Raw genomic sequence first — 23,754 nt, forward strand, 5'->3', positions numbered from 1 at the left:
ACTGAATTTTGAGACATATAGATTTCATGAAACACTAAAATTCACAGTGACTGATGATAGATACTGCACTGAATTTTGCTTCTCTACTGTAGTGCATCTCCATTAAAGCAATTTCAGCTAATCTCACTATGGATTCATTAATCAAGTGCAGTCAGGATGTCTGAAGGGAGATAATGAGGGGGAAAAAACTCTCCTATTGTTTGGATCTTATTCTTCAGCTAGTTAGTTTGTTTATCATGTTCTGTAATATTTGTATCCCGATAAATAAGTTCCAGTCGCAATTAGTTATCATAACAGATGACTAACACATCCTTAATTACTTACAAGTTCAAAATTATTCCATAAATAGATCAATTACTTTTGTGTTCTCTTTACACCACATGCCTGTACAGATTTCCAGCATATAGTACCAGATAATAGTGAAATGAAAACAAGGTAGATCAGTAGCATTTTAAAATTTCCTCCCTTTCAGCCAAAGGTGCAAGCATCCATGGAGACAAACTCCCTAATCCTACATCTTTTCTCTAAGCACTAACACCCTAAATGCATACTGCAGTATCTGCAGTCTCTTAGTGCCTTCCAAAATTTCTGCTCTAAAAACCCTAAGAAAAGATTTGTTCATTTTTTACTCATTTTTTACTCATTTAGGATTGCATACTGTATATCTGCCCCACATAAAGCTGTCACTATATTACTTTAAAAAAAAAAAAAGTTGAGGTTCCAAGAGCCCAGTGGGGTTGGAGACTGCTGAAGATGGGAATGTTTATAAGCTCTGTGATATTAACTGCAGCACTCAACCTCAGGTGACATAAAGCATGCAAAAAAGAACTTTCTGTCAGTTTTATTATTTCTAAAAAGGTTCCCCTTGAAAGAGAAGAGTGACCTTGCTCTGCTGAGCTGACATATGCCACTGAATTAATGGCTAAGCTTTGCTGTAGGGAAGCTTGCAGAAACATTACAACTCCAATGGCTGAGTTTGCTGTGAACATTAATCAGGGGAACCAACATGATGTATCAAACACTCATTTAAAAGTAATAAAAACTAACTCTCTTTCTCCTCCCCTCCCCCCTAAGTTTCTTAGAATTAGCTTATTGTTGGTCATTACCTGTTGTCAAGGTTAAGACTGCAGGACGGCAGTAAAACTCATATAAGGGTTTTCTGAAGTTTGCTTACTCTTCAAAAAGCCAAATGACCTTTTGGGACAGTCAGATTTAACTGTGACTTAGAGGGTTTTTTTAATATTGTTTCCCTCTGGAAGGTTATTTGAAGGAACACCTTCCACTGGAAAGGCACTTCTCCCTAGCAAGGAACGCAGAAGCTGCCTTTCATTGGCGGTGACTCCCTGGGAGCAGGACCAGCTCCCACGTCACGCATGAGTGAAGAGTAAGATACGCAAGGAGGCTCTCTGCCATTGAAATATCCCCTGTAAAGGATCTTGTATGGCTGCTGAGCCAGAGAGGCTCTGATCAAAACACCCTCGCACCAGGCAGGAGTCCTCTCTGCCTACCCCCCGCTGCGCTGCTGCAGGGCTGGCAGGCGAGCGTGCTGCAGTCGGCAGCTGTAGCTGCTTCCCAGGCTTGCTGAAAGGAACAGCAAAGCCCTTGGACGTGCTGTGTCTCCCAGCACTGTTCTGTGCATGGTCTATGTATAGCATAACAGGGCAGTAGGCTCCTTATCACCACCTCTGCTCTGGCGTGGGGGCATTGGCGGGAGTCGCATGCAGGAGATCCCCCTGCTTGAGGACACCACACCAGCCACCCTGCTCCGTGTGTGCGGGACAGGCACGGGGCTGCCTTTAAAACTGAGCCCTTTGGGGCTGCATGCTTCTTGGCTCATCTTTGGGCATCCTTATTTTCATCTTCACTTAAAGCCTGTTCTGCAAACACCCACACGTGAGCAGTTTCTCTCACACGAGAAATCCAGCCAAACCCTGCTGCAAGGTCAGGACCTAGATCACACACGGCATTAATGAAATGGTGCTGTGTAAGTAAGCAGGGATAGGACTTAAACCGAAGCAAGTTGATTCATTTTTAAAATATGACAATTCATCTCTGGTTCAGAGAGGAGAAAGTTTCAGGAGATGTTGGTATTTAAGGGATTAAAGATCAAAGCCTGCGTGGTGTTTAACCAGTCTTTACTCAGACAGCGCTCCCCTTTACTGCAGTCACGCTCCTGTGGAGGGTGGATTTCCAGGCTTGTCCCTCAATGTTTCTGCCCGTGTGTAAATGAAGGGTAAAAAAGGATAGCAGAGAGGTAGAAGTGCACATCATGCCAAGTCCTTAACTGTCACTTTCATAGCTCCTCTGAGTTTGTCACACATCCTTAACCTTCTTTTAAAGCCATTTTCTTTTCATGGTTTTGTGTGCCACTGAAAGTCACTTTTAATTAAATGTCATATAAATAATAAAGTCTTAATTACATAATTATTGCAAATACCTGTGTGCATACTCCCAGAATTGGACAGACTGCTAGAAGAGCACTTGGAGTGACTTTTCTCACCGGGAGCTGAGAGTGCTCTGCAGCAACTGGGCAGGAACGATGGTGCTCAAAATTCAGGGTTAACGGGCATTTAAAGGAAAAGGAGTCAGATCCCTCCCCCCTTGCACATTTTGCCACACACAGTTTTAAGAAACTTTCTTGGTGTTGAAGTCAATGTTTCTTAAATTTCTTCCTTATTCAGTTCTTCATAAACCTGTTTAATCAACACAGCATATTTTTTGCCAGATGAAATTGCCTTTTTGCTCAGGCTTCCTGCGTGGCTTGCCTCTTCCTGAGGAAGACTTACAGACCTTGCAAACCACCTTGCCCTCATTTAACTTCATGAACAGTAGCTTCCCCCTTGCTCTCAGCTGCCTCAGTGCCTGCCTTGCGTGAGTTGCCCTTTGAAAACACTCAAGATCTGAGTTTCTAGTGGAAACTCTGACGTGCGGACTGGGTTATCGGGAGCTACGTCCTGTATGTCAGCATCGGTTCAGGCTTGGGAGTCGAGGCTGGTACCAGATAGTGGTACTGATAAAACAGCCGCTCAGTGTTTACTTTGGAGAGCAAAGTTTGTTGACCTGGAGGAGTGTTAAGTATGATTAACTCATTATTTCTCACAGTTTTTGTTTTCCAGTCATTTTCCTCCATTAAAATTAGTGTGCTCTGATTCTTCACGGTAGCACTTTTGTTCAAAGGCCACTTTGCTCCCCTCTCTCCCCACCTCCATGCAGTTACTGAATACCAGACCACGATAACAACCAGCCTTTTATAGAGTCATTTTTAAGCCAGTTAAAAATGCCATTTCGGTAGATTGCCCTATTTGAGTTAGCAAGAACAAGCTGTATCTTTTTTATTGCTTTTGACTGGCGAAGTACAAGGTTTAGGCCATGTTTCGTGTGGGCTATAAAGTTATATTAATAGCTTTGTTAGTGGTCAGAAGTTCTATATGTGTAACTAATGTGTAAATAGGAAAAATACCCTGAGCTAGGGAGGTCACGTTGTCTTCTTTGGTGAGTTACTGAATCTTATAAACAAATTCTCATTCTTTATACAGAAGTGAGGGTTTTTTTGTTGGTGGTTCGTTTTGTTGTTTTTTTTTTCACTAAGCATCCGTTTTTTGTTGGTGGTTTGTTTTGTTGTTTTTTTTTTCACTAAGCATCCAAAAAGCTAAAAATTGCTACCTTGTCTTCTGGGAAAGTAGGAGACCATTTCTTTGATTATCTATGCATGAAGATAAGCTAGTAGGGTGGCAATATTCATCCCTACTTTGGTAACTCTTAATTTCATTCTCAGAGTAGTCTCCTCCCTCTGAAAGGACTAGGAGCATCAGAGAACAGAAGAAATGAATCAAATCTTGGGCTCCACTTATCTACATGGATCAAAGCAGCAAGCACAGACTGTCCTCTTGGGAGCTGCTGTGGCTTCTTCCAGGCAGCGAGGGAAGAATACAAGTGTCTGTGGCAAGCGAGGAAATTGGGCAACACGCTGAGCTCCTTTTTTGTTACTTTCGGGGACTGCATTTGCCCCTATACAGCTTACATGGTCTGGGTAGTCTAAGGATGAATGGAAGCTAAAAATGAAAATGCACAGAGGAATTTGGAGAGATGTACTTGTGTGAGAGGGTCAGCACAAAGCCGTTGCGTCATGCTGGACTTAAAAGCTATTTTGAATAGGACTCGAAGCAAAACATAATGGGCCAGAATTTCTCACAGCGGGGAACCAGATCTCTCAGCAGTGTGAATTGTCCAAAGGAAAATATGAGATAATATCACCCGTAATGATTATTTAGCAAGATAACTGCCGTCAGTTCTGGCTCAAAGGTTGTCTTTAGACACGAAGAAGCTCTGACTAGTTTATCATAAGAACTAACTGACTTTTCCTATGACATGCCCTACAAGGGAAGGATGTTTTATAACAGAAAGATACGGATTGCAGATTCTCTTCTTGTTGCTTTTCTATTTGTATACCATACTATTTTGGGGGGAAAATGATATTTACAGACAAAACAGATCACCAACTGCAGACTGTCCAAATTAAAATAAACAGCAATTACATAGCACTTACGCCTTTAAAATTATTATTTAAAGTTCCTGGATTTAAGGGAATTGAAGATACAGAAAAAAATGGAAGAAGGATTTAAAATGCTGAAAAATATCTTTGATATTTTCTGTTATGCTAATTTGGTATAACTAAGGGGAAGGGATGAAAATTAATGCATTGATTTGTAGAAATTATTTGATTGGTCCTTGTGTGGGGAAAAACCACATGTTTCTCCCCTACCCTTGTGTCCATTAGATTTTACTGAGCAAATTCCTATTTGTTTAACGTATCCATTGGTAGCTCTTGCATGAATCCAGCCAGAAAAATCACTTAACTTTATCAGGAAGCTGAATCCTGGTATCAAAAGTCAATAGCATATTTTCTCCTAGTAGCTTTGCATTTACTTTAAAAGCTTCCCTTCACCTGGAAATAAGACCTGTCCATATCTTCACAAAGTAGGTGTTCCCTGACACTAATGTAGTGACTGACACTACTGAAAGTAATAGTCCCGTTCCCTTTGCAGCCCAGAGCTCCTAAATCTGCTTTTCGTTATCAGTATAATGGGGTTGAATACATTTTTAAAAGGTGGTAGCTATTGATTACTTAATGGAAAAAGTTAGTATAGAGAATTGCTGAAGCAGCCCTATTTAGTGCTCTCCAGTGCAACAAGACCATTATCTAGAATAGTGGAAATCATCCTGTAACCCTTATTAATATTTAATAGGGATGAAGCAACATTGAAGTACACTACAAAATAGCCCAAGGCTTCTGCACATGTAGGATATAAGGTTGTTTCAAGGGTCAAAAAAGAATAACTGATTTCCCTGTGCTCAAGCTGTTTGTAGGTAAGACCAACTATAAACAATGTTTTTCCTCTTGTTCCTTTTAAAGTATTTGCAGCACATCTGCACTTTAATATACAGTTATTCCTACTAGACATCTTGAAGTGATTGAATGCAACAGAAAGGTCAGTGTATGTTTAGAGATCGCTGTGTGAGACTATTTTATACTTTCCCAATATTGCTGTGAATCCCAGCCTCCCTCTTTCTATCCCTCCTGCTCCATGCTGCAGGGCACATTTGGCTGGGTTGACAAGCCAGTGAAAGGTGTTAATCCTGTCTAATAGAACCATAATCATTGGGGCTGTGTTTTTATATCATACTATTGAGCTAACCCCTTGTCACAGGATATTGTTCATCTACTTAATAGCAAAGTTCTTTACGGGAATTTAGATAAAATTAAAGTGTACAATCCAAATTGTCCTTTTCAGTTTCACAGGGTAAAAACAAACAAATAAACCACAATGTTTAGCCAACAGAGATTTTCTCAGAGATTACAAACAATTAAGAGGAGAGCTGTGTGATTTTTTCTTTTCTTTTTTTTTTCCCCTCAGTGGATAGTAAATGTCATTTTACATGTCCAAAAATATTCACAAATCTGGGTCAGCTTCTTCAGATAACCTTTGGCTAGAAATATTTTTCAGGTTAGATGTGCCCAGAAATGTAGTGAAAAGAAATTATGCTATCTCTTTTTCTCTTAGGCTGCAGTGCTTAGAACATGGACCCAAAATATGGGTGCACTTTCCTCTTACACCGGGCTGTGCTCAAGAGTCTCCCATTGCTACGTTCATATATTTTTAATTTTTTTTTGGAGGAGGGGAGCTGGTTAAATAAGTGTCGGAAAACACAGAAATGAAATAGTAAGGAGCTTTGATTTTCAGTTGTATTCCAGGAGATGCTGATTTTCTTCTTCTCAAATGGAGACTTTAAGACAAAGTATTTTCACATGGTTTCCTGTAGCTTTTCTTTGTCATAGTCCACCCCCTTCCCCTTCTCCCCTCACCACCTCCACCCACAAACTCTTTTTAGTTTAAAAGTGACTGCATGTAAGAGATAAAGGAGCTAAAATGGATAGCAACCCTTTGATTTATGAGCAGGGAGAGACTAAAATGAGGTCCTTCCTGTACTGAAACATCCAGGGGAGGTATGTGTGCTCCAGGTAGCAGGTATCATTTTTATGAACTCCTTCCTTAAGATCGCGGTGGAGAAGCCTGGATGCCACCTTGTCACCCTGTGTGGCATCAGGAGCCTGACGCTGTTACTGATGAGTCCCACAGAGGACTGACCGCTGCCAGGAGAGGAGAGGGTAAGGAGACTGAGCAGCAGATAGCAGCTTGGTAGCTGTGGGCAGAACAGCTATGGAGATGTATCAGCACTCAGAAATTTGCCAGAAGCTGAAATCATTACTTCGGTCTCAGATCAAACAGGTATTTGGTTTTCCAGTTTTCCAGAGGACAGCACTCCTGCAGCATTACTAACCCTGCCACCGGCGTGGGGAACTGGAGGATTGGGACAGCAAAGGTGGTGTTCCCTGCAGCGCTCAGTGTTTAGGCAATTCTGTTCCTCTTACCATCACTGAGAGATTTCTCCTCAGCTTCTACGGAAGCAAGTTCACGCTGCCATTAAGCGTATTGGCAATACGAAGGCAGGCAATGGGATCAGCTATTAAACCAGTCCTTTTCTTCCCCTCTTTTGTTGCCCAAAGGATGGTCTACCCCAATTGCCTCTGAGGCGATCTCTTGAGAACTCTTACCTGGCAGAGAAGATTGGAAAGCTGTAATGGTAGAGCAAAGCCAGGAGCTCGCACGCCTTTTAATGCTTGTGGCATCCCTGGATGGAGATGGAGATAGCTGGAGATGCCATGGGCAGGGGACATGATGGGTGCTTTAGAAACCCGGGGGGAGATGAAAAGATGGCATTGTGGCTAGGGATGGGGGAAGAAATCAATGAAGTAAGGAACTGGTTTGGCTGAAATCATGAGGGTAAGGTAAGTGGATGAATAAATACAGGAAAACCTGTAGCCAGATAGTCTGAAATCACCTACTAAATCATTCAGGACATTTGTCCTTTTTTTTTTTTTTTTTTGTGGCTTGCTGTTTAGTCCAGTGGTTTTTTCCTCCAGTGGGGATTTTGAATACACAGAAATATCCTGAGATGGTATTGCATAGTACTTAATAGTAAACCCTACTCAAGAACTCTGGTACTGCATTAAAAGACTTTCAATTAGTATGGAAGAGTTAAAAATTTTAAAATAAGAAGCTGTTCTGGATTTAGTGAATATATAACAATTAGACACTGTAGAGTGGATAAGTGTCCAAATTCTGGCTGTTATTAGGGCCACACTTAAAGGGGCTTCTGACTTGTCTTCAATGCCAATTTTATGCAGTTTGCCACCACGAGCAATGCAGCATCAGACCACTCTGCCTGGGTATGTCTGGCTGGTATTTCTGTGTGACCTCTCTCGCAAAAATCTGCTGTGCCACCTCCCTCCTTCCCATGTCACTTAGCCACATGACAAGGGGTGAACATTAGAAGCGAGTAGAAGCAATCCGTTCACGGTCTCTTAATGCACAGCTGAGGTGATGCAGCCTTTCTTACATTAAGCAAAACTGTGGCACAGGGAAATTTTTTACCTATTTATTCTTAAAAATAAGATTTTTTTAATTGGAGGATTGGAAAGTAAAACACGAGGCCTGCCTAATTATTCTGTTACTTACTCCCTCTGCAATGTATGGACTTTGGACAAAATGTATTCATAATGCTCTGTGGTCCTTGCTGATTCCTGTTGCTAAAGAACCTTAAACAGTGTCTTCAGCTGTGAAAGTAAACTGTATAAATTGCCACAGTTTACACTGACTCTATAGCTTGTATAGTATTTATGGAAGAACCTTTTTTCCTTATCTCATAGATAGCAATCTTACCTAGAAGTAACTCTGTGTATAAGTAATGTGAAACTGGTGTAGAAGAACTCAGAATCATATCCATAGTGTTTGAAGCAGTATTGTTTCTCTTATTCATTTTTCTGCTTCTGGCTGTACGGTCATGATTTTTTCCCCTATAGTCACCTCCTAGTTTGTTTCCAGCTGTATGTAGCAGTTCATGGTCCACTGATCTGGGAGGAATTTTTAACAGGTGACTTGACAGTTGTATTTAAGCCTTAATAACGGAACAAAACACCACCAGTGAGTCAAAGTTTGTCTTCTCTGTTTTTTTACAGCGCACAAGCAGCTTTGGAAGCTTTGACCGTTTCAGGCATCACTCGGTATCAAAGACAGATGATTCAGCTGAGGTCTGTATAACACAAAGTCTTACTTTCTTCAGGTCACTTTCCCACAACAGATATGCAAAAACATTGGGAAACTATTGTGTAAATTTTACACGGGCGAGAACTTTGCTTGCATACCTGGATCTATCTGGGGGATTGATTCCTTGCCAAAATGAACAAGAGAATGACACCTAAACTTTGGTACTTTGATGTGAAGATTGGAAACAATTTTTGAAAAAGACAGAAGTGCACTTCATGTTAGTGTGTGCCCAAAGTAACCAGCATGTGTATGCAACCCACAGATATGCCATTTTCTTTTTCAAGACCTCTGCAAAAATCCCCTCAATTCCTATTTGGATTAAGGACAATAAACAATGGGAAAGAACATTTTATAGTATAAAATATATTTCCTTTCTGCCATTCATACATACAGTAGTGTGCTGCAAATCTGTTTAGGTACACGATTTCCCAGGAAAATGGCTATGACAGACTTTTGTTATTCTAACAGCATTGCTGTCCTTAATATTTTCCTGTAATTCCTATTCCACTACACTGAATTTCATTCTCATGGTGAATTGTTGCTCACTTTTTTATTTCAAATCAGGTATCTGAGCTGGAGACTATAAGCGACGTTGGAGAAGCAGTACAAACCAAAGCAGCAAATAATGGAGGAAGTTTGGGTAAGAAGATGAGAGCCATTTCCCTTACCATGAAGAAAAAGATGGGGAAAAAGTACATCAAGGCACTCTCTGAGGAGATGGTAAATACAGCTTAAGAATCTCATGTTCGATGTGTGTGTGAAGTAAAAATTTTATGTGTATTTTTCCTGTTCATGTTTTAATTGTCTTCAGTTATGACAATCCATAAAACCATGGTAACACATACTGAATTAAAGCAGCTTTTGATATGTACCCTTTCTCTACAGTATCACACGGTAAGGGCTGAAGATAAACATAGGATTTAATCCTACATTTAATCCTATATTTAAAACATCATTTAATTTTGCTTTTTCATCAAGGAGCATTTGTATAAGCACCCCAAAAAAATCTCCTGATGTGGACCAGAGGGAGTATCAGACAAACCCCGTTGGCAGGCTGACACTCAACCTGTAAAAAATGCTTCATTAGAAGAACTTAACTTTCAATACCTGAATTATTTCCAAAGTCAATTTTGTAGAGGTCAGCCAGCATCCTAGAGCATGACAACTCATATGCCTTATCTGCTTTTACCGTATCTAATCTTAGTGAACCTATCTTTATTACACATAAAAAACATATAAGTTTTCAGGCTCTGCAAACTCTGTTTTCTCAATATGTTGTGTCAGTGAGTTCCAAATTTTAAAAAACACCAGGAAAAAGGACTTGTCATATTTAAGCATCCTATCTCACACATGTGACAATATCAAATAAGAAGGGAAAATAAATAAGAAACTTCATAAGTAGAAAATAGTGTTTCACAGAATACGTTTAGACAAATTTTGGAGGTCAAAGACAAGGATTCCTATTTCATTAGTTTAGTTTGCATTGTTTGCTAAAATTCAAGAGGTTGTAATCTGTAATTCTTATAAGAAACAAATCAGAATTACGGCATTTACCTTCTGCACATTTACAGCAACAATTCACATGGCAGAAATTCAATTAATTATCTGGTTGGACACACATGTAGCATGATCTTCATTCCTGCAGGAGAAGATGGCAATCAATGCCAGCCCACTGATTAATCCACGGGTTATGCTGCTGACCGCTCTAACAAGCACTGTCCTTGTTAAAACTATATAGTATTCCACTTCAATGCTACGCCTTACATGTACCTGTATGGGTCTCTATTTCATACATGCACTGACATCTTTGCTTGGTTTCATCAGCCAACTGATGAATAATTAATATTTCCCAAAATATAACATAACATCCTAAGTACTTCACGATGTTTCAGTTGCATCAGGATACCACACACATTGACAACATGGTGAAAGCTGCTGAAGAAATTCCTTCCTTTGAAATCTCATCATTATTTCATTTAGTTGTTACGTCGTCCCTCACTTATCTGTGACTGAAATATGGAGCTTACTCTTTTGAATACTCTGTGATTCCTCAGGTGTGATTTAACGTTATAAACTCAAGGGGCCAATTTCATACACCATTAGATTTTGTGAGAGAAACATGCCTCTGTTAATTCTGAAATGCACTGGATTTTGATGCCAATGTGTAGGTTGGGCAATGTGGTGAGCATGGTGACGGAGCACACCGATGCCGTACATGTGTGCAAGCTGTCTCCTGAAAGTTCTTGCTGGGGTGCCAGCCTGCCATCAAGTGCCCACGATTTTCAGACATTCAGTGCAAAACACAGCTGTGTCAGCTAGCACTTCACCATGTGCTTTCAGAATTAAACTTTATATTTCCTCCTCTGGGACAATAAGAAAAAACACCGTTATCTGTCTTCCTGTGAATTTCCCGTTACAAGCCTTTGTGGATGCTGTGGTTGTGGTATATTGCAGTCTTCTGAGATGGAGAATTGCTTTAGCTGCTTGAGCAGGAGTGGAATGGAGTGAGTGGGGCAGTGAGGAGATTTATCCAAGTAGGGCAGGGGATTTATCTAAGATCATAAAGTCTTAGGGGTGGTGCTGGGCATCCTTAGTACCAGGCATCAACTTCTAAAATGCTTTCTCTCATGGAGCGGCTCTTAGTCAAGTGTAATGATGAGTTAATCTTCAATGATGATTTAAAAGAAAAAAGAAAAAAAACATAGATATTTGTCTTGGTGGTTAACATCTGATTTTTGTGTTAAAGAATGAAGAAGGAAAAGATGACAGTGATCCTGGTGGTGGTACACACACTGAGAAGGTCTCCCTAAAAGCCAGTGACTCTATGGAAAGTCTCTACAGCCTGAATAGTGGCCAGAGCTCATCTAGTAAGTACCAGATATCCATACTTCTTATTCAGTCACTCGATCAATATTGTTTTTGTTTAAGTCTGATGTATCAGAGCTGGTGATCAAAAATGTTATAGCAGAGAGCTCTTCAGTCTGGAAGACAAAAGTGTAATTTGATTAAATGGGTGGCAGCTCAGGTAGATATACCTCTCACCAAAAATAAGCTGAGTGTTGATAAGAGTGGAAATATTAACTGAAGTAAAATAATCACATGGATTATAGGGGATGTTGCTGGTATATATGCCATAAATATTTTGGGGGCTTATCACTGCTATCATGCTGGCACCCATAGGGCTGCATTCACTGGGTACAGCCACGCAAGCATCCTCTCTGGGGGGTAGCAATTGTGAGTTCATACATTGCCCTGTAGATGCGAGGGAGACAAAGTGCAAGGTCTCCCTGAGATGATGGGTGATGGGGGCCTGACCTGGTGCCTTCAGGTCATGATGCAGAGAGACATGATCTGCTTCTCCACAAAACCACTGAAAACCCTCCCCCCAACAGGGTAGTCTCAGTCAGAGAGCAGGTGAATCTCTGATGAGAAGTGGAGTTTGCCTCCACCTCTCCATCTGTTGCTGTGCTGTGGACATTTGCTGGGCAGCCGGCCACAGCTGTCCATGGTGACGTTGCTGTGCCATCACCATGGGCACCACGTGAGCCCTAAGTGGGGAGTCGAGAAGCAGTCCAGATCATTTGCAGTTAGTAGTTAATCTGGCCCTGAGATGGAGCTATGCACTTAAGCAATCACCTCAAACAAAACCATTTTTATGATCATTTTCTATGATGTGATTTGTGAAAATTGTATATGGGAGTTTACTTCCAACACACTGCTGCTCTTATCTAAAAACATATTTGGATGGGATATTGCAGAGCTTGCTCAAATTTGCTTGAATTACTCTGCCGATATTTTATTGCTCAACTTGGATAAAATGACAGGCAGAAATGTTGATAAGATTAAAATATCCCTCTGCAATGCAGGTTCCTTTGATGTTTCAGCTAGCTCTGTAATGAAATAAAATAACTTCTACAGTACTTGTTTTCATTTCTCTGAATAAACAGGAGAAGTTCAGCAGAATTAATTCCCTAAATTGCACTTTTAGAGTACATTTTATTAATCTGCAGAGGTGATATTTCAAAAAGTCTGTGAGCAAAATGTGTAGTCTATTAGCATCATCACCAGAAAAAGATTACTGTAGGGAAGATGTTAATGAAAGATCTCCTACCTACTTTCCTCAGTCTCTCACAGTATGCTTTTTATTAAACGTATTTTTCCTGGAATGTGTCAAAACCACACAGAGTACACTCTTTAATTCTGTACTTTTGAATGCTTCTCTCTTGGCTGCTGTGCAGAAGTGCATGTTTGGGCATTTGGTGTAGGAATTCTCTCAACTTGACTCTCTTTAAGGTGGGGTGACCAGCTGCTCAGATGGAACAAGCAACAGGGATAGCCTCCGGTTTGATGACGAAGTCCCTTACAGTGGGCCCTTCTGTGGCCGAGCCAAAGTTCACACCGACTTCACACCAAGTCCTTATGACACTGACTCTCTGAAAATCAAGGTACGACAACCACCAGGATTTCCTCTTTTCCAGTGAGAATGACAGGGGGACATTTCTTACATGTAAAGAATATGTTTACTAATGCATTTTTAACTGTTAAGCATACACAACACTCTGGAAGCAAGACCAGTCTCATTTTGCAATGCTTCTATAAGAACTTAGTTCAGAAAATGCTGCAAAGCCAACTTCTGCTAAAGGCTTTTTAAGACATAGATAGGTATCTCATCTTGGTATCTAACTGGATACCACAGCTTTCCTCAGTAAAATACGTTTTACTTCCCATGTACTAGGTCTGGAGTAAGAAAAACTTGAGTCTCATGGGATGTGAACTTGCCTCCCCAGCTTTTTCAGTCACAACTAGGATATATCATAAGCTCAGTGGCACCCACTGTCTTTAATGAAACAGTTCATGTTTCCATTAAGCCTTCCTTTAAGCATATCTCTGAACCATGAATCTCTGGCCCTGACAACATGGCAGGGGTGTCCAGGCTGTCTAAGTGAGAAAAAGGAGCTCCAGAGATGGACCCAGTTAACATTGCTAAAAAAGCCCAGCTCTTTTCTTCTCCTTCCACACACAGATTACATTCAATATCATCCTTCAGACTACTCTTGTATGTTTCTTCTCCTTCGTTGTAAACACTTTCATATCCAGATTATATTCACACTTCAGCATCTTTTCTTTTCCTTCACAGCCTCTTCTTCTTGTCAAAATCCTCATCTGTGTCTTGCTGCAGTCTCCCCCTCCTCCTCTCTGGCCTATATGTACTCCAGCCGTTGCTCTGCCAGCACTTGCAGTCTTTGCTCCTTGCCCTCCACTTCCACCTATACCTAGGGCATTTATTTCTGTTTAGCTGGTGAGGAAGTGGCAAATGTCTGCTGGCTCAAATAGCTTCCTTTTTTTGTCACTGGCTGGTGTATTTTAGAATCACAAACTAATATTTGGGGTTGAAATCCCCTAAACTTATCTCACAAAATTTCAGTACCCTGAATCTGAATTCAAAGTGTGTCTGCAGCTTGGCTTAGAGCCACTGCCTAATCCTGATCTGCATCCACATCTGAAGTTCCTGAGCCTCCCCGAGTGTGTAAAATAATATGTGTGCTTATAGACCTTTAAACAAGTGTTTGTTTAGTTTCTATTTCAAACATGCTTATAGCTCTGAGCTCCATATGCTAACAAAACCAGGTCACTGGAACACAGGGGATTTCATACTTGGGTTTGTACCAAAACTAGGGTGACTGCTTTACTTACTTCCAGTTTCTTGACCAGACCAGAAAAGATTTGAAATTCTTGGACTTGTTAACAGATATTTTAACAAAATGAGTTTGATTTTTAAGTTTGTAACAGAATGTCAAATGAAGCCTGTACACAGGGACTTACTGGACAACACTTTAAAGACTTTCAACATGTTTGTAAGTTCTGGGGGACCTGCCCAGAAGACAGGAGTCAATTTTGAGGTCATGGGAGCAAGTCGTGTGACTTACAAGGACTACGAGAATTACTCAGAGTGACTGTTTTGCTGAGCTGAGACCCTGGTTCCCACAGTGTGGCTGTGAACACCTTTGCCAAAAAGCGTCTCTTGAAGTTGCTGTGTTGTCATTCTTTTTTGCACTCACAGTTGCAATTGCATACACAAGTGTGGAGAGCTGAAGCCTTTAGGTCTGCTTGCTAAGGCACCTTCCAATATTTTCTCAGTCAGTTGTGTTAATAATAGTGGGAAAATCTGTCAGTCCTTTGGGAAGGACTGACAGGAAGATATGAAGGGAGTTAGATGTTCTTTATCGCCTTTGAGAAATGTAGGCAGTGTTCTTTACTCTAAAATGGGGAAGAGTCCACCTTTCACATAGGTCAGCAATCAGATTTTGAAGATCCTTGAGACGCTGGATAATAAGATTACTGTGTAAATAGTTTGGCACATATTTGGAAAATAACCTCACAGTGTTCCTTTGCTTTTTGCCAAAGCTATGCCCACTATTCATGGCAAAAGTTGATTGCTGATGCAACCCTATCCCCTTTCAGGGACCAAGGAGATCACAAAAAAGGTGAAAAGTGTTGCTTATGTTGGTTTTGTTCCATAGAGGAAAAGCTACATATACAAATCAGATGTGTAAGCAGTGGTGTCCTTGTTTTTTTATTGTTCTAGAAAGGAGACATTATAGATATCATCTGTAAAACCCCCATGGGCATATGGACAGGCATGTTGAACAACAAAGTAGGAAACTTCAAGTTCATTTACGTGGATATTATCTTGGAAGAGGAAGCTGCACCCAGAAAGATAAAGCCACACAGAGGAAGCAAAAGGACCAAGCCTAAAACATTGCAAGAGCTCCTGGATTGTGTCCACCTGCAGGTCAGCCAATGCATTTCCCAGCTGTATTTTGAATTTTCATTTCTGTGCGCCCAGGTTTTGATGTAATTTACAGGCAGACGCAGAAAGGCAGATTTCAGCAGTGTTGAAGTCAGCAAAGAAACTTCGTGTCTGTCTTTTATCTGATGTGAGTGGTTTATAGAGCTGCGTTTTACCACATCATTTGGTTAGGCTAAGAAACTCTATGCAAAGAGGCACGATGGTGACCTGTCAAGCCACCGTAACCTGACTGCGATTGTGTGCCTAAGAGTAGGAGGTGTGTGACTGTGGACACCTCAGGGACAGGACTGCAGTCTGACCTCAGTGAAAACATTTAAAATTTGGGGTTTTAATTTCTTGTGATCTTTAGGGAGCAGTAGTTGTTTTGCACTACGCTCATATTTTTCCTCTCTCCCTCTGTGCAACCCTAGTTCTTCACTGAGTGTCAAAGCATAATTAGGTCATGATTTACAGGCCACATTTTTAATAACAGTTATTGCTTTTGTGCTGATGCAAACACTCCTCTCCCTGGAGTACACACAGGTTTTCATACAGTGTCAACACACAGCTCAGGGGGGACCGTGTGTGACACAGCACAGTTGAGGGCTCCCCCAGCTTCTCACTCTCCAATATTCAAGGACTCCTTCTGAGTACAGGCAGAGCATACCCTACCTCAGAAGCCCTCCTGGACCCAGCATGGGAGTTACTCTATGGGGTGACCCACAAAAGTCTGGAAGCTCCGCAGATTCATTCATTCCTGGCAGAGTTCTGTCCTGGTCCAATTTGCTGCTGTACTTTGTTAGACAACTCAGCCACAGGTACCGGGACAGTCAAGAGAACCCCAAGACATCTCTGCCTCTGTCCTCTCTTGCTCTCCAACTGTGGTTTGATGCCAAAGGCAGGTTGATCAGACTTGGAGCATGGAGTCCATTTCAACCTGACAAAAAAGTATGAGAGAAATTGTGCCTATTCCTCTTTTAAACATAATGCTTGTTTACATGAGAGGATTTTCTTGTTTCTTTTTGTAGGAATATGCCTCAACCCTCTTGTTAAATGGCTATGAAACTCTAGAGGACTTAAAGGATCTACAGGAGAGCCACCTGATTGAATTAAATATTTCAAACCCAGAAGACAGGGCAAGATTGTTATCAGCAATTGAAAACTTACAGGATTATGAAAGTAAGTGTTTAAGCTTCATTAAGAGTCATGTGCAAGTTTTAATTGAAGAAACACATTTAAAGAAATAGTCATTCTCCCACTAATCTATTAAATCACTTTTTCTATTAAATATGAAACATGGAGTCAGATGGTTTTCTTATTTGTTCAGACAGCAAACCGTACAATTCCTCTAGATATGTACATGATTACTATACTAGTAACACATGAATGATTTAAATTTTCCCATTACTGGTCCTAACCTAGAGATTTGTAACAACTATTGCTTAAGATTAACTCTGTTTATGGTTGGGGAACCAACCCCCAGAGAGGGTAAGTGACTTCCTAAAAGTCACAAGGTCTGTGCAAGAGCAGAAAATAGAATCTCCCAAATTCTGCAGTAGTATCTTAACCAAAATAGAGCTTATTTCAAATTGCTAAGGAATTTTCTCTATTTTTAAAAAAGATGTTCTGCAGAAGAATACAGTTTTTCCTTCACTCACTTAATCCCACACTTAAATCCTTAACCAAATCAGTTTCATTTGTAGGAAGATTTTGTTAAAAAACAAAAACAAACAAAACAAACCAACCAAACAAACAAACCCACAAAAAACCTGCCCAAAACCAACCAACAAAAATCTAATAGCTGATTTGCTTTCTTCTCTCAAAATGAATCTCACACTTGCTTCCAGTGAGCTTCTGAAAGCTGATCATATGATGTGTATATATGTACAGCTATTGCTCACTATTATGTTTTCTTCACTTCTTCTTTTCACTGGGAGTGAAAAACCAGGATACAGAACAGAAAATACTGTTCTAATGATATTTTCACGATAGTTCTAGCCTGACTTCTAATTTTAAATAATTTATGTCAAGTTCCTGGAAACTTCAGCTAAGCATCTACTTAATTAGACACTTAATTAGCCAAAACAGGAGATGTTTTTCTCTTCATTAATATTTGTGTGTACTCCCCATCTATCCTGAGCAGTCTTTTCATCAGAGGTGCACTCACAACTGAGAAGCATCTGAAAGAAAGAAAAGGAGACCTGGAAAAGCAATGACTTCCTGGGATATTTTCATATCAGTTCTTGTCAGCTGTCCACTTTTTCTGTCCTCAATAGATAGGTTGGTTTCCATTTCTCACTCAGCACATACATATACCTGCATGTACATGTATACCTTATGTGCATCAATACATAAATCTCTCTGGGTTTTTAAGAATGCCTTTTGCTGCCTCCTCCATTCAGCTTTCCCTGCAGATGCTCTTTAATCTCCCTCTTCGTACCTTTGCTGACCTATTTTTTTGACTATTTGTTTGGGCTTTTTTGGGACCATATTTGTACATGCAGTCTTTGCTGTTCTTAGTCAGTGTCCAGGGAAAGGTAAGATTCATGCAAACATGTTGGTGAGACATTTAAAGGGTTTTCTTTGCCCACCAGGATCACTACTTCTTTCTGGTCTATAGCTTTGTGAGATGACAGGCTACAAAAGGACTATTGAAAGGCTGCCTATGAAGAAGAAGTGATTGAAAGAGTCAATCCAGGAAAAAAAGGGTTATGTTTTCCAAGAATCGTATTGCAGGGATCTAGCTGGAAATAATCTGAAAAAACATTCATCTTCCTAGTTTGCCTTTAAACTGAGGATAACGTATACTTACATGAACTTCTTGATAACCTTGTTGCACCTTCTGAGCCTTTTATTGTGTATGTTTTTCTGTATCAATATTTAACACCAAAAAAAAATAATGAAAAATGTTAGATGGTAATTTTGCAGAGTTTTGCATCAGTATGAGAAACAAAACCAAAACATATGGTTTTTAACAGACCACACGAATGTCAAACTATTCTAGAACAGTGAGGATATGGTTTACTATTTATGTTCCTCATATAATAAAAGCATAGTAAGCAGCCTTAGACACTTAACCTTTTTAGAAGATGACACCAAGGTTTTCTTTTTCTGAAGGTGTCTTAACATTTAATATTCTGCATACACCTGTGCAAGGACCAAATTTAAGAAGGTCCTCACCTATGCCATACAATGAAAATTAATAAATTTACTTTAATTATTCAAATAGGGTTCTTCCTAATTGGCAGCATAGGATTAAGTCACTTCTCCAGGCAAAACAGTGGCCCTGATGTTACCTGTGTGTAGTTTAATAGTTTAAATTCTTGTAATGGTTCTGGAAATAATAACATTAAATCTTATGAAGTGGCCCATGCTTCAAAATCGATAATGACGCTGTAGTCTCAGATCAAGAGTTGAAATTAATATTTGCTTCCCATCCACTTTAGATAGGTATTTATTCGTATTGAATAAAATAATATTCCCAGAATTTATGAATACTTACAGGGACCAGAACCAAGACATCATTATATACCATACCAGCTATAAGCGTTCATTTAAGTCTAATTGAGTTTCATAAGATTCATGTATATTTTAAGGTAAGCCACACATAAATAATTTTCCTGGTTTGGGATACTGTATTGAATGAGGACTGAACCATGAATCAAATCCTTGCCTTATCTGGTTGCCAGAGGTTCATATCATCTGACACGTGACTGGTAGTGACAGAACAGAATTTAACAACTTGCTCTGAAAAGGAAGATACTAGAGACTAAAAAGTGAGCAGCATAATTACCCACAAGTACAAGGTAATCTGTTTACTGGCCAAGACTATTCTAGATATAAGTTCAGCAATCTTCCAGGTAAAAGTTCACAGTTTTTATAAGCTTTGTGAAAAAATATATTAAGGTCATAGACCATATTTACTGTTCTAAGCCTGCCTTTCTCATAGAGCTTGGAAGATTTCCATGTCTTTACATTACATTTGTGCTTCCATGAAGCATGTGTTTGATTAATGGATGGAGTCTCAGTTATGGTCCAGAGTTGAAATGCCAGGGTTTCTGAGTTTCTGTGACTCTGCTATTACTCAGAACAGCCAAGCGTGCTAGAACTTAGCCTCATTTTACTAGAGTCTACTATAAAAGTAGTAAAACAAGATTTAATATTTCTGTAATGCGATATCTGGTACTGTGAAATGTCCAGATGTTTTTACAGGGCTTTTAATTTCTTTTTCTTTCCTTGGCTTTTTCTTGACATATATTGTATGTTATACTAAGTGATTTCTTCATGCCACGTACTTCTGACTATATAATTCATGTTGCAGAATAAACAGTTATTGAGTTTTCTAACCAAAAGACCTGCAGCAATAGTTTCTGCATTATATGCTCCTTAAAGCCATCCAAAATGTAGGATTTCTGGCAGTGAAAATATTTTCATTTAACATTTGACTTAGACATGAATGAATTTGAATGGATAAACTTTGCTTATCTCATACCAGGAATTAAAACATAAGTTTTATTTAGCAAATGCTACCACATAGTGGATTTTAAGCAGATTTTGCTTCCTGGCACTGCACTGTCTTCTTTCCACCTTTCCTGGAAGTCCAGGCCCAAATTCACTGTCTTCAAGTACTTCGGGTAGCAAGGCTATCCTAGAACTGCAAGGTCTTGTGAGCTGCTCATGACCTTCTTTCCCTGCAGATCTCTTTTTAGATTTTTAGGAAGTTGATCAGACCTATATATTTGGGACAAAATGAATCGTTTCCATGAATTCATGGCTGGGGAGGAGAAAAAAGGTCTTTTTCATCAAGTATTTCTTAATAGCTCTCCATTCTTCTCCCAGATGGCTTCTAGACAGGAGATGGATGTCTGTGCTTTTGTAGGATGCTATTTTTAAAGTGAAGCAGTTGTTGGATAGTTAATGACTAACGTAATAAAAGAAGTTTGGAACTTTTTTCTTGACTGCTTCCCAGGACACAGGTTTTTGTGTGTGCAAAACAGCCTTGATTCTCTTCTCACTAAGATGATGTAAATCAAGAGGTTAATTCCTGAAGTCCAGTGGGTTACATTATTCCGCATACAGTTCATTTTATGGAAAAGAAAAAGGGTGCATATGTGCAATTCGGGGGATAATATGTCAAGCTTATCTCTCCAAACCCACTTCCTTAGTTTACTTTTTAAGTTTCAGATCATACTCAAAATCCCACTTCCAGTGCCAGATAAGGTTTGTTCCTAATTTATTGTACTTGGAGAGCAAGATAGTAGATTGCTGAGGACACAGCTTTCAGTTCTCAGTTGCATTCCTGATGTGATGACCTAGCATCAAGAGTACCATTTTAAACTGGGCAGTTCCTTTAAGTACATGGGATTACACAATATCATGTCAAGGTCAAATAGTGCTCAAAGACAATCTCCCCTTCTGTACTGTGGTGCAACTCATTGACCTGGACATATTTCCAGATTTCCCAAGGAAGCTCATCCTTGCATGCATATTAGTATTTTTCACCTTTTTTTCAGGCACATCTGTTTGCTTCCAGATTTTAGAGAAAAAAAGAACCTTTTTGTTTCTCTTTTCACCATATACTCTCCTCACATCGGTTCAGTATCCCTCCCTGAAAATCTATGCCACTAACTTCAGTGAGTGCAATTTTTTAAAGTTGCATATTTGTAAATACCTCCACAAGGTTTATTCCTTTGAGTCCCCAAAGTATTGCATGCATATACAGACCCACTCCAGGTTTCTCTGCTTCTTGTTCAAGAAGTATTGCCATTTACTGCTTCAAAATGATCCTTTCTGAGTTTGATGCTTTATGAGTTTTCATTTCGTTTTAACAATGAGGTGGTCTAACTGGTACAGACACTACAGGTTCATACAGGGCCTTCATATGTACCACACTCAGTGACTCAGCCTAAAGCACTGTGCTCCTAGCCCAGTTCTTCTAGGCAGAACTCACGAAGGCAAACTCTCAGGTGCCACACTCATGAAGTATGGCTTGCTTCTGGGTGACCTTCCTTTTTTTCCCAAGACAAAATCCAAGCCTCCTGACGTTCATCTGGTTTAAACTGACATAACCGTATGGGAATCAGGGTGACCTCAGTACAATCTTGAGCCGAATTGCCTTAAACCTAAGCTTAAAGTGCCTTCCTAATCAGGGTTTTAAACTCATTAATAAATGGAAAAATCCTGGTGAAGGAAAAAAAAGAGATCTATCCCTGCATGTCATGCACATCTATGTCATAGAACAGCAAATACTCATTTCAAAAATCTAAATAGCAAGGAAGATAACTATGCCTCACACATCTGTTACCAAGGGTAAAGGCCTCACATGTTTTTTCAGAAGTCTGAATATAATCCTGCCATCTAAAGTAGTATTAGAATATATATGTCAGGATGATGCATATCTTGGACTCTTCTGGCCATATCATAGACAACAGCGACTGAAAGCTATTTATCTTATATGAAACTGCTTTACTATAGAAAAATGATAGGACTTCCATTTGTTGATAAGATAGTTATTTCTGATGATTCTACAACATCTAACAGAAGTTTAATTTTATCAATTGCTGTTTCCTGTGCATTGTATCTTTCTTCTGATGTCCAAAAGATTGTCAGTAAACAAACCTCTACTAACGTGAACCTTGAGCATATACGTGTTACAGGAAGGAATTAAGTAAAACTGAATGTAGCAGTCAAAAGCACAGTTTCTTTTCTGGTGAAGCAACATCTAAAGTTGTATGCTACATATATTTATAATACTCAGTATCCTGTGCAAGTGGTTTAGTAATTATTGCATAATATTTAAGGCTGCTTTAAAAAAAAAAAAAAGTGCCAAAGTTTGCTTTCGGTCTTTTCTTCTTAAATATAGGGGAGTTTTCTTCAACTTTCTCTGCTTAGAATAAAAAATAGAACTTATAATATTTTCACTGTCCCAAACACCTGAACGTGTTTTTCAGTTTTTAACATAAAAAATTCTTCTATTGTTATGGGAGGAGACAGAATTTTTACATTTCTGTATGTTTTCTAAATAGAAATATCTTATTCCCCTAACTGATCTAAGTTCAGATTTTAAAAAAATCTTAGTTCCAGGCTTGTCTGTGTCTTTTTGTCTGAAAGACATCTCTACAAAAGAATTTAGGATCTGTTTTTCACATAGGAACTACTCAGACTATCACAACTAGTTACAGAGCACTAATAAACTGACTGAAACTGTATTTTGTTTTTAATCCACTAGTTACTTGGTCTTCTTTCCATTGTAAAACAAGCAAAGTGGATGGAGGTTCCTCTTTGACCTTGAAAATGTAAACAGGATTAACACTTTCTAGGTCACTGCTTGCCAGGGCAGCAGACGATGCTACAGAAGCTGATAAAAGTACCAGCAAGCAGCATTAGGCTGATGAGGGGATTACAGGGGAGGGCAGGGGAGTCCTACCCGCTGCCATGCAGGAGGACTTCACCCAGCTGTCAGCCCACAGCCACCAAGACCCGGGTCGTCCTGGCCCTGGTGGGATGGGTGTGAGGAGTTAATGACACAGTTTAGACAAGGCTTTACTGGGGCATCTGCTGTTATTTGTGTTAAACTACTTCTGTTGCTACTAATAGCAGCAGTAATACCTTCACTGGTGTAATGCCTTTTGTAATTCCTTCCTGACTTAAATCAGAAATCAATTGGACCCTACGTGATCAAATATTTTCCTTGCAAAGAGAGATAACATTTGACATGAGAAACTATGTTCTGTAAGGTGAGAAGGAGATCAAACAGTTACAGTTATCAATTAAATCTGATGAAAGGTGTACTCTTTCACACAAGTGCAATTAACCATTAAATTTATTTGGGAACAAGGTAGGACTTCTATTCCTTGGAGAGCATTTAAAGTAAATTTAAAGTAAAAAAATCTTTTTTTTAATTAGTTTTAACATAAGCTTATGCCTATAACTTATTCATGCAAAAATGACTAAGTTGAGATGTTGGATTCTTTTCTTCAAAATCATATTAGTTTATTAACTTAATTAGGCAACTGAAAGTTAGAAAATATTAAACCAAATTAATCAGACAAAAATAATTGACAAGACTTCTACCAGGACCAAGAAATGTTTCTCAATACATTAAAATGTTTTGTGAAATGAGCTAATTGAAATCTTGCCCAATGAAGACAGGTCCATACCCTCCTGCTGTTCCATTTCAATATTTTCAGATTGAAACTTTTCAATTTTTAATTTCCAATTTATTCTTTGTGATACAATACAACACAAGATTTTAAAAGAAATAATAATCCAAATTGTAAATCTTTCCCATGTTGCCAA

The 23,754-nt window shown here is 39.4% G+C and overlaps 1 protein-coding gene across 2 annotated transcripts in view; it reads left to right on the top strand.

Moving 5' to 3' along the window:
* The window catches only part of SAMSN1 (SAM domain, SH3 domain and nuclear localization signals 1), a 72,334-nt gene that overhangs the window by 46,020 nt on the left and 2,560 nt on the right, over positions 1-23,754 (top strand). For both annotated transcript variants that reach the window (XM_014938294.1, XM_014938296.1), the window contains 6 exons: positions 8,579-8,650; positions 9,231-9,386; positions 11,413-11,533; positions 12,960-13,111; positions 15,253-15,459; positions 16,485-16,635. In XM_014938294.1, coding sequence (XP_014793780.1) covers positions 8,579-8,650; positions 9,231-9,386; positions 11,413-11,533; positions 12,960-13,111; positions 15,253-15,459; positions 16,485-16,635 — 859 coding nt within the window. The remainder of the gene's footprint in view (positions 1-8,578; positions 8,651-9,230; positions 9,387-11,412; positions 11,534-12,959; positions 13,112-15,252; positions 15,460-16,484; positions 16,636-23,754) is intronic.

The sequence above is a fragment of the Calidris pugnax genome, unplaced genomic scaffold, assembly GCF_001431845.1.
Source record: "Calidris pugnax isolate Ruff unplaced genomic scaffold, ASM143184v1 scaffold25, whole genome shotgun sequence".
Taxonomy (NCBI): domain Eukaryota; kingdom Metazoa; phylum Chordata; class Aves; order Charadriiformes; family Scolopacidae; genus Calidris; species Calidris pugnax.